General features: G+C 42.8%; 1 protein-coding gene and 1 long non-coding RNA gene across 5 annotated transcripts in view; one reads left to right on the top strand and one right to left on the bottom strand.

Annotated features, from left to right (window-relative positions):
- The first annotated feature begins 93 nt into the window (after window positions 1–93).
- HEXA (hexosaminidase subunit alpha) overlaps window positions 94–11,800 on the top strand; it is a 34,150-nt gene continuing 22,443 nt past the window's right edge. The window contains 1 exon segment of one of the 4 annotated variants that reach the window (NM_001075164.2): window positions 94–381. In NM_001075164.2, the coding sequence (NP_001068632.1) occupies window positions 129–381 (253 nt within the window). In that variant the 5' untranslated portion in view covers window positions 94–128. 4 annotated transcript variants of the gene reach the window in all.
- Window positions 4,442–11,800, bottom strand: part of LOC132346341 (uncharacterized) — a 76,266-nt gene continuing 68,907 nt past the window's right edge. The window contains exon 3 of the long non-coding RNA XR_009496144.1: window positions 4,442–5,920. This is a non-coding gene — a long non-coding RNA (uncharacterized lncRNA). The remainder of the gene's footprint in view (window positions 5,921–11,800) is intronic.

The raw sequence follows: 11,800 nt of genomic DNA, 5'->3' as shown, positions 1-11,800 counted from the left end.
CTCCCGGGTCACCGGTGAGGAGCTGTAGCGGGTCACGTGACCCGCCGATTGTCACGCGGGCACCGCTCACCTGACCAGGCTGTCACGTGGCCCGGCCGGCTGGGAGAGAGGAAGCAGACCGGCGGGCCATGGCAGGCTCCACGCTCAGGTTTTCGCTGCTGCTGGCGGCAGCGTTCGCTGGGCGGGCGACGGCCCTGTGGCCATGGCCCCAGTACATTCAGACCTCTGAGCTGCGGTACACCATCTTCCCGCAAAGCTTCCAATTCCAGTACCATCTCAGTTCGGCCGCGCAGGTTGGCTGCTCCGTCCTCGACGAAGCCTTCCAACGCTACCGTGACCTGCTCTTCGGCTCTGTGGCTTTCCGTTTTCCCCACCCCATAGGTGAGTCGGACCTGCCCAGTCTCGTTCCCGGGCTCCGAAAGGCCCTGCCTTGGGACAGCTCCCCCAAACCTCCTGAAACGCCCTTCCTCTGCCTTTTGCCCAACCCCCTCGTCTGTCCCAATCCTCTAGCTTCCACTTCCACCTGCCTTTTTTCTCCAGCTGTCCTCTCAGCCTCCCCAAGGGTTGGTTCCCCACCTCCATTCACTTCTTCACTAAATTGACTGGCCAGAACTTTTCTGTAATCCTGCCCTCCTGCTATATATTTCACCAATAATGTCTGCTTTAGGACTACAGTTCAATCAGAATAGGAAATTCCTAAAAATACTGTGCCAGTAGACATCTAAGGTGATCCCTCTGAGGGTGTTCCAGTGTCCGGGTCCTAGTGAGGTTGTGATCAGGGCTGCGCAGAGGAGACTAGAACTAATACCCACCACTGGTAAGACTAGACATGAGAGATATACTGACCTGTGTAAAATTACATAAAACTGTCTGACCCCTATTAGGGAAATGTTTAAACTGTGAGAGGAAAATCACCGATCACTTCCATAAGGAAACGAGTTTTAAGCAGCCACTTAAAGTGAGGTGGTGGATATAATTGGCCAGGACTGAAAGGAGGGTATTCCAGGAAGGAAGGAAGGTTTGAGCAGAGGCACAGAGGCTTACGGTTAAAATCACAGTGCTGGGCTGGTGTGTGTAAAGAGGGTGGGGGGCTGGGGACCAGTGAGGTTGAGGAGGGTGTAGAGTTGAAATGAAGAGTCAGGAGTGCTTTGGATATGGGCTTCATCTGAAATAGCATGGGCTGGCAATTTTTCTTTAAGGTGGTTACTGAAAATTGTGTTTGTGGGGTTTTATCCATTGGGAGATAATGAAAACTGTTTTGGACGAACATTACCAAAGAAGAGATAAGAAACTTCCTTCTCTGATGTTCTTCCTGTGGAGTCTTCCCTTTGGAGCACAGTTTCCTAGAGAGGCTTTCAGATGACTTGAGCCATAAGCCATAATCCTATTTCTGCAAAAACAAGGAAGAAGCTATGGAGGAGAACAACATCAACAAAGCCCAAACCATAGTATATTTCCCAATGGGATTGAAGAAAACAACATATGCAAGTTGTTGTTGAGTCTCTTAAGTTGTGTCCAACTCTTTTGTGACCCCATGGACTGTAGCCCACCAGGCTTCTCTGTCCATGGGATTTCCCAGACAGGAATATTGGAGTGGGTTGCCTATTCCCTTCTCCAGGGGATCTTTGCCACCCAAGGATCAGACCCACGTCTCATGCTTGGCAGGTGGATTCTTTATCACTGAGCCACCTGGAAAGCCCCATATGCAAGTTAAAACTTAGCTAAAGCTTCCAGTGTCCTCGTAGGCTAGCTCTTCCACCAGAGATCAAACTCATGCACCGTGCCTTGGGAATGCAGAGTCTTAACCACTGGACTGCTGGTGAAGTCCCCAGTGCTTTCTTAATGCAGCACAACTTCTGGTTTTGAGCCGCTCCTTGAATTCAGTGAAGTTCATACTTCCAGGTTTTCTAAAAAACAAGTCTGGTGTTGAGTTTCAACTCTATTCTGAACTTGCCTCCAAGGCTTAGCTGTAGTCCATTAATTGCTAAATGGTTTGTGGAAGTATTTAGTACTTGTAATTGACAGGTGTTTCTGCCAACTGGAAGCTATGTGTTACATGTTGTTAAACTTGTTAAACAGGATTATTTTAGGCCCTAGATACTTGAATGAACCTAGTTCTCTGTTTTGATCATTAAGCCACATCCTGTTTGCAGATCAAAGATCTGATTATTTGGGATAGCATCCAACTAATGTTGCTCCAAATACTTTTTGGGGTGCTTGATGGAGTTAATAAAAGTCCAGGTAAAATGACTAAATCTGACTATGTCATTTGACTGCGTTCTTCTTTGCTTTTCTTGAAACTAGTTGATTGAAGCCGTAGTCCTTAATGATTATCATAAAGTTCTCATCCTGTTCTGATGTTTACATGTACATCCCTGTGAGTTTTTTAGGATGCCATTGTCCCTGAACAGAATAATCCCGTTCCCAGACCTTTTAATGTAGAATGGAAGGAAGATTATTGTATGAGTATCTGGATCTTTCTACAGCCATTATCAATATTTGATTAGCTCATCCTCAGATGTTAAGTGACCAGGTTGATAAGTGGCAGAGTTCATGATAATCTGAATCTCCTAAAATTCCTCCTTTGGCCATTCCTTCTATAATTATGCCCTGAACATAGATATTTAATTATTTGTTGAATATATTAAAATTAACTTTAAAGGGCTACTTCGTATAAAAGTTTGTAAAAAGGTTTCATGATTTTTGTTTGTGTCCTGTTGTTCAGTCGCTCAATCATGTCCGACTCTTTGCAACCCCATGGACTGTAGCATGCCAGGCTTCCCTGTCTTTCACCATCTCCTGGAGCTTCCTCAAACTTATGTTCATTGAGTTGGTGATGCCATCCAACCATCCCGCCCTCTGTCGCCCCCTACTCCTCCTGCCTTCAATCTTTCCCAGCATCAGGGTCTTTTCTAATGAGTTGGCTCTTCGCATCAGGTGGCCAAAGTATTGGAGCTTTAGCTTCAGCATCAGTCCTTCCAATGAATATTCAGGATTGATTTCCTTTAGAATTGACTAGTTTGATATTGCAGTCCAAGGGACTGTTCTTTATGTCCAAGATCATCAAAAAGATGATCTGCAGGTTTCATTTAGAATTGATTGTCTTTCAAGTTTCAAATTTGGAGTATTAGCATGTGATTTCATGAAAAGGAGGAACACAGTATGCTGCGGTCCTAACTCAAGCTGCTCTTAACTCATCACAGAATTGGAGATGCATTGGAACTGCATCTAGAGAACATATAGGGGAAGCCGATAAGAGGCAGCTGGGCTAGGGAGAAAGAGTAATGCTGATTGGTTCTCTCTGCTCTAATTGAACTAGAGGCTGTGTACACTTTAACCTTCCCCGTGACAAGGACAAGGCATAGCCTTGGGGTGCTTGATGGAGTTGATAAAGTCCAGTTCAGTTCAGTTGCTCAGTCGTGTCTGACTTTTTGACACCGCATGGACTGCAGCATGCCAGGCTTCCCTGTCCATCATCAACTTCTGGAGCTTGCTCAGACTCATGTCCATCGAGTCGGTGATGCCATCCAACCATCTCATCATCTGTTATGCCCTTCTCCTCCTGCCTTCAATCTTTCCCAGCATCAGGGTCTTTTCCAGTGAGTCAGTTCTTCACATCAGGTAGCCAAAGTACTGCAGTTTCAGCTTCAGCATCAGTCCTTCCAGTGAATATTTAGGACTGATTTCCTTTAGGATGGACTGGTTGGATCTCCTTGCAGTCCAAGGGATTCTCGAGAGTCTTCTCCAACACCACAGTTCAAAAGCATCAATTCTTCAGTGCTCAGCTTTCTTTATAGTCCCAACTCTCACATCTGTACATGACTACCAGAAAAACCATAGCTTTGACTAGATGGAACTTTATTGGCAAAGTAATGTCTCTGCTTTTTAATATGCTGTCTAGGTTGGTCATAGCTTTTCTTCCGAGGAGCAAGTGTCTTTTAATTTCATGGCTGCAGTCACCATTTGCAGTGATTTTGGAGCCCAAAAGAATAAAGTCTCTCATTGTTTCCATTGGTTCCCCATCTATTTGCCATGAAGTGATGGGACCAGATGCCATGATCTTCATTTTCTGAATGTTGAGTTTTAAGCCAACTTTTTCACTCTCCTCTTTCACATTCATCAAGAAGCTCTTTATTCCTTCTTCACTTTCTGCCATAGGGTGCTGTCATCAGCATATCTGAGGTTATTGATATTTCTCCCGGCAGTCTTGATTCCAGCTTGTGCTTCATCCAGCCTGGCATTTTGCATGATGTACTCTGCATATAAGTTAAAAAGTCCAGGTAAAGTGGCTAAATCTGATTATGCAGAAGACTTGACTGCCAGTTATATATATTGTCTTAAAAGCGAAGAGGAAGAAAACAATGCAGCAAGAGAGTTTTGTAGAATTCTTTTTCTTGTGATGGGGTATGTGGAGGATGGAGGGCTATATAAGAAGGAGAAATACAGTGATTTGAGAAGAATAGGTATCAGGAGAATCATTTTTAGCAAAGGGCAAAATAATTGTGTTCCATTTGGAATCCCTGGGCCTAAGATAGCTTGGCCTCTACCAGCCCCTCTTCTCGCAGCTGAACCCAAGAAGCTCAGCGTGATCTAGATGTGTATGGGTAGTCTGGGCCTGGTTTATGAAAAATTCCAGTCTTATTTCCTTGAGCCATCTCTGCGTCCCCTTTCCCCTGCTTGAAGACCGATTACAGTAGTGGACTTAGGGTCTGAAACATGATCTACTCAGGAGTCAGCCACAGAATGTTTATTGATCACTTCTTTAACTATGTTCCTTTGGCAAGTTGCCTAACTTGCAAGTAGCTACTGCTGCTTTTTATTTTCTAATGTGTCTACATTTCAAGCATTTCTGAGGATACAGGGAGATAATGATGAGTGTCTTTACAAACTTTGAACTAGAAGGAAGAACTGGGTGTTTGTTTTTTTTTTGGCTGTGCTGGGTCTTCATTGCTACACAGGCTTTTTCTCTAGTTGCGATGAGCGGGGACTACTCTTCATTGCAGCATGCGGGCTTCTCATTGCCGTGGCTTCTCTTGTTTCAGAGCCTGGGCTCTAGATGCTCGGGCTTCAGTAGTCACAGTTCTCTAGCCCTAGAGCACAGCTCAGTAGTTGTGGCACTTGGGCTTAGTTGCTCCTCAGCACGTGGGACCTTCCCAGACCAGGGATATAACCTGTGTCTCTTAATGTGCAGTGCTTAGTCGCTCAGTCGTGTCTGACTCTTTGTGACCCCCATGGACTGTAGCCTGCCAGGCTCCTCTGTCCATGGGGATTCTCCAGGCAAGAATACTGGAGTGGGTTGCCATGCCCTCCTCCAGGGGATCGTCCCAACCCAGAGATTGAACCCAGGTCACCTGCATTGCAGGTGGATTATTTACCATCTACCACTGAGACACCAGGGAAGCCTAAGAACTTGGTGATTTTTAAAATGAAACAAAATGTAAAACGTTAAACCCTCAAGCTGCCTTTCCTCCCATCTCCTTCCATTCCACTTCCTCACCTCCACACGGAAGAGTGAATCACAGCACTGGAGATTTTTTGCCAGTTGATTCCCTCTTTTTTGATTTGTTTTTAACAGCAGGTGGGGTCTTTTTTTTTTTTTTTTTTCCTTACAGCTACTCAGTTTTGCTAGGGCATGTTGTGGATTTCTTAGCCCATTGAAGGCATAAACCTCAATCCTTTTCCTAATGATTTGTCAACTGAAATTAAAATGTATAGCCTGAGATCTGTGAGTTCAGTTTTATTTGGGGACTCAGGACTATAACCCAGGAGACAACCTCTCTCACAGCTCTGGAGACCTGCTCCAGTAAGTAGTGGGTCAACAAGCACATAGGTGATTGTGGAGAAAGGGGTCCATGCGGTCAAGCACACATCTCGGTAGAAGGCTGTTCTCGGTCACGAGGAACAGATATCTGGTGCTCTTCTATGTATGGAAAGATACAAGAAATTGGATTAATACAATTTTCTTCTGAAAATATCTTAACTTTCTGAGGGCTTCTTCTGCCAGTTTTCCCAGACCACAGAGTGCCTCATTTCTGATCTTTGCCCTAAACTCCTGTCAAGGTGTGCTGAATGTCTGTGACTGCAGTGGCTGCTCACCCAGTCCTTGTAGAGCTCAATGCTGAGTGACATTCCTTAGATGACAGTTATACAAAACAGAGTTTTGCTGCCCAACTCATATTTCTTTTAGAAATGAAAGAGGTTATTACTCTTATGTTTCTGTATTTTCCTAAATTTCTTCTGCTAACCCTGGAAATAAGTGACAAGATCAGAGTCGATGTGCATCATCCAGAGGTTTAACCAATTGGATGACAAGCTTTCTCTCACGTTTGTGGGGCCGCTGACCAGGGCAGCTGAAGAGAGGAAGTTGCGTCTGGAGAGGTGAGACATGTATAAGAGAAGCATTTTCTGTGATCTGCCTCAAGGCTTAAGGGTTTGTAGTCTGTTGTAACAGAAAAATGGGTTTGTTTTTCTTCTCTATTCATGGTTGTAGTGAATAAGACCTATTACTGGGTCAGGAACTTCTCTCATTTATTTCCTGCATCTGTTTTAAGCTACTGTTATTGCTTAAGCTCCCTGGCCATGCACTCAACCCTGATCTCTAGCTAGCAGCAGGGTGCTATCATTCTGTCCACATCTTGAGGTTGGTTGTGGCTTGATTCTGGTGTGAAACTCTCTTCTCTAGCAGTGTGTGCTTAGATGCAGGAAGTTTGAGTGCTTGGCCACTTGAATGTCAGTCAGTAAGCTTCCTTTCTTTGTAACGCTTTGGGATGGGAGCAAGGGAGATGGCTTGCCAGGTATCCTCTCCTGGATGAAAAGTTTAACTACAGTCCTATTCAGTCTTGTCCTGGGGATAACTAGGATCTCACATTTGTGGCTTTGGTCTTTTGACTAGGGCCACAGTCCTAGTTTGAGGCCGATTCAGAGTTCCAAGCCCATGTCCCTTTTATACTGGGTGGGCCAAAAAATTTGTTAAGGATTTTTTAAGATGTTACAGAAAATGAACTTTTTGGCCAACCCAATATGGTGGTGGGTCAGCCTGTTTGCCACGCAGGGTGGCATCACACAGTAGTGGAGCCCTCAGGGTTCTATAAGAAGCTCATGGAAGGCCCTCAGGGCTGCTTCTGTGGTGTGGTTTTCCCACAAGGCAACTTGCCCCTAGGCTCTTCCAGCCAAGCTGCAAAAGTGACTTTTTAGGAAAAGACAAGTGAAAAATGGAAGGAAACTAGCATTTATTGAGTATCTGGCACTTGCTGTATGTTACACCCTCTAATCTTCATCACAGCTCTGGGAGGTTGGTGTTATACTTATCTTTCAGAACTGAGACTCAAAGAGGTTAAGGGTTGCACAGCTAGCAATGGCAGAGTACAAATTCCAGTCAGGTCTGTTTGTCTACCAAGACTTTGCTTTTTACACTGTGCAGTGTAGGGACAGTCTACTCATGAATACCTTTATCAAGCATTATACCAGTTAGGGATTTGGGAACCTCACTGTCCTTTTGTAGGATTAAACTCTGATAACACTTCAGTGTTAATTACTTCAAATAGTAACTTCTGACATCTAATTGCTTTAATCGATAGCACTCAAGTTGTGAATATTTTGAGCCCTGGCCCATTGTTTGCAGATTCCAGTAGTATTTCTAGTTGGCTTCCCCCCTTCCATTCATCCTTAATACAAGCAGCATTTATTAAGCAACTATAAATTGTCAGTAGCACTGGTCCAAAGAATATTAATGAGCTGCCTATGTCCTTAAAGAATTTACAGTCTCATACTACAAAGCTACAGTAACCAAAACAGTATGGAACTGGCACAAAAACAAACACATAGATCAGTGGAGCAGGAGAGACAGCCCAGAAATAGACCCATACACTATGGTCAAGTAATCTGCGACAAAGGAGGCAAGAATATACAATGGAGAAAAGACAAGCTTTTCAGCAAGCGGTGCTGGGAAAACTGGACAGCTCCATGTAAAAGAATGAAGTTACAATATTCTCTAATGCTATATACAAAATAAATTCAAAATGAATTAAAGACCTAATGTAAGACCAGATACTACTGAATGGGAGAAAATACTTGCAAATAATACAACTGAGAAGGGATTAATATCCAATATATATAAACAGTTCATACAACTTAACATCAAAAAAATACCCAATTAAAATGTGGTTGAAAGAAATTAATAGCCATTTTTCCAAAGCAGAAATGCAGATAGCCAATAGGAATGTGAAAATATGTTCAGTATTGCTAATTATCAGGGAAATGCAAATCAAAACCATAATGAGGTATTAACCTCACACCTGTCAAGATAGCCATTATCAAAAAGAACACAAATCAAAACCATAATGAGGTATTACCTCACCCCTGTCAGGATGGCCATCATCAAAAAGAACACAAATAACATTGGTGAGGATGTAGAAAAAGGAACCCTCCTACACTGTTGGTAGGAATGTAAATTGGTGCAGCCACTGTGGAAAACAGAGTGGAGGTTTCTCAAAAAACTAAAAATAGAATTACCATATGACCCAGCTGTTCTACTCCTGGCTAAACATATGAAAAAAACAAACACATTAACTAGAATGCACCCCAGTGTTCACAGCATCAGTATTTGCAATCGCTGAGATATGAAAGCACCCTAAGTGTCCATCAACGGATGAATGGCTAAAGAAGATGTGTGTGTATACACACACACGCACACAGTGGAATACTATTCAGCCATACAAAAGTCATACAAAAATTTTGTGATTTGCAGCAACATAGATGGATTTGGAGGGCGTAATGCTCAAACAGAGAAAGACAAGTAACTCTATGATATCACTTATATGCGGAATCTAAAAAATACAGTGCACTAGTGAATACAACAAAAAAGAAACAGACTCACAGAATAGAGAGAACAAACTAGTGGTTACCAGTTGAGGGGAAGAGGGGCAATATAGGGGTGCGGGAGTGGGTGGTGCAAACTGTTGGTTGTAAGATCGGCTCCAAGGTGTAAATACAGTGTAAGGAAGGTAGCCAGTATTTTGTAATAATCTTAAATGGAAAGTAACATTTAAAAGCTGTATAAAATTTTTAAATGAATTTTTTAGAATACTTAAGAATTTACAGTCTCAAAGTGGACAGACATACAGTAAAGTGTGATTTTTGCCAATAACTGAAGCACAGGTGCTTTGGGAACACCTGATATGTGTGTGTGTGTGTCTGTGTGTGTGTGTGTGTGCACATGCATAGGGGGTACATTTTGAGAAGACTTCCAATAAGAGCTGTCTAATAAGATCTGAAAGGAGCTGATGGAGGTGGAGTTAGTAACCTACACAGAAAGAAATACATGCAGGAAAGGCCTTTAGGAAAGAAGCTTTCATGACATATTTAAGAAACTCAAGATCAGTGATGTCAGCATGAAGCACACAGCTACAGGGTGAATCAGCAAGTTCTGAAGCTAAAGAGGTGGTAGATGCAAGGTCATGAAATGACCTGGGGAGCCCTGATAAAGAACATGAACTTCATCCTAAGGTCAAGGAAGGCCAATAAAGGCCATTAAACAGGATAAGTGATGTAACTAAACTCTGACTGCATTGGGGATTGGTGGGGAATGGGACTAGAGGCAGGAAACCCACTTAAAAGACTCTTACAGTGGTCTAGATAAGCGAGAAAAGTGGCTGAAGTGGGTTGACAGCTGTACAGACAGAGAAAACTAGAAAGATTGAAGAAAAATGTAGGAAGTAGATGTCCTTTGACAATCAAATGGATAAAGAAGATGTGGTACATTTACACAATGGAATATTACTCAGCCATAAAAAGGAATGAAATAGTACCATTTGCTGCAACATGGATGGACCCAGAGATTGTCATACTAAGTGAAGTAAATCAGACAGAACAGACACATGTCATATGATATCACTTATATGTAAAATTCTAAAAAAGTGATACAAATGACCTTATTTACAAAACAGAAACAGACTCACAAACTTAGGGTCACCAAGGGAAAGGTGGGGGAGAGGGATAAATTAGGAGGTTGGAATTAACATATATATACTACTATATAAAATAGATTAACAACAAGGAATTACTGTTTAGTACAGGGAACTCTACTCAATACTCTGTAATGAACTTTACGGGAAAAGAATCTGAGAAAGAATAAATACATGTATATGGACAATCAAATCACTTTACTGTACACCTGAGACTAAGGCAACATTGTCAGTCAACTATACTCCAATAGAAAAGTAAAATTTTTTTCAAAAGAAAAAAGTTTTAGGAAGTGGGATGCTTGAAAAGTAGGGGTTTTGATGGAGAAGGGGGTTATGGGGATGACTCCAGATTTGCGATTTAGTAATTTAAATGTATTCAGCTGCCATTCACAAAGATAGAGGAAATAGTAGGAGAGCAAGGGAAGGAGTGAAAAGAGAGAGAGATTAAGAGGTTGGAGGCAGACGGGAATGATTAAAAGTGAGTTTGGTTTTGGACCTGTTGAGTGTGAGGTGCCGATTAGCTAGCAGACAGTTAGCTGAATGCTAAAGCTTGAGAGAATGAGTCCTAAAGGTGACCATGAGAGGGTGTTGAGGAGGAAAAGGAGGATGTCACTGGATGACTGCTAAGCCAGAATGTGGGTTAGTTCTTCCTCTTGGGTCACCTAGGATTTGACTAGGTGAAATCACCTAGTCACCTAGGATTATGACTAGCTTTCAGACAGAGAGGAACACTGGAGACTGGAATCCAAAGTCTTAGGTAAATAAAGAAGTGACCAGGAAGTTGCAGAGTGTTCTGACAAGGAGAGGTTCAAGATTTTACAGCTGAATGTCATGATTTCCAGAGGAGAGGTGGTGGTTGTTTTTTTACTTGATGGAAGAGGGTGGATGGCCTGGAAGCAGCCCCCATATGTCTCGCCTAGGATGTGAGAAGGAGCTGCCTCTCAGAGCAAGTTGTAGGGAGAGGCAGGCTTCAGTTTTGGGGGAAGTAGAAAAGGCTGTAGGTGTTGGTAGTTGAGTAACCGTGAATGAGGCTCCAGAGGGTTGGCAGGTGTGGACGATGTGTAGTACAGGTGACTTGGTGGAGGAGAGGAAACAGCCCTCACGGGACTGGGAGTGTGGGCCCAGAAAGAGCAGAGGCAGAGTGACCAAAGAGGACAGCAGGACAACACGGTAGATTTCCATGACTATAGGACTGCCGAGGAAGGAAGTTCCAGAGATAAGCAAAGGTTCATGTATGTGTGTGTGTGTATGAGAAATTAATATATGACAAAGGAAACATTTCCAATCAAAAGTGAAAAGATGTGTTAGTCAATAAATATGTTAGGATGACTGGTTGACGGTTATCCATTTGGAAAATTTTTTAATCTTTACCTCATGCCAAGCACAAAAGTAAATTCCAGGCGTGCTAAAGATCTAAAGATATGCTATCAAACTATTAGGACTCAAAGGAACAATTCATTTAGTCCCAGGGTAGAAGAGGCCTTTCTAAACAAGTCAATAAAGGAAACCATAAAGGAAAAGACTAACAGATTTGACTACATACAAATTAAAGCAAAAGAACCCTTAAGTTAGAAAATAAAGGACAAAATGAGGCAAATATGTAACCTTAAAAGACAAGGTTAAAATCTAGAAAGAGCTCTGCAAATCAATAAAAGAAAATTAACTTTTAAAAAATGCAAGACAGATGAACTTATCTACAAAACAGAAACAGACCCACAGATTTAGAGAACAGACTTGTGGTAGCCAAGGGGGAGCGGAGACGGAGAGGGGTGGTCTGGGAGTCTGGGGTTGGGGGACGCCAGCTGTTACATACAGAATGGAGAAACAACAGGGTCTTG

Source organism: Bos taurus, chromosome 10 (assembly GCF_002263795.3).
Source record: "Bos taurus isolate L1 Dominette 01449 registration number 42190680 breed Hereford chromosome 10, ARS-UCD2.0, whole genome shotgun sequence".
Lineage (NCBI taxonomy): Eukaryota > Metazoa > Chordata > Mammalia > Artiodactyla > Bovidae > Bos > Bos taurus.
Note: the sequence above shows the minus strand (reverse complement) of the source record. Positions and strands in the feature narration are given on the sequence as shown.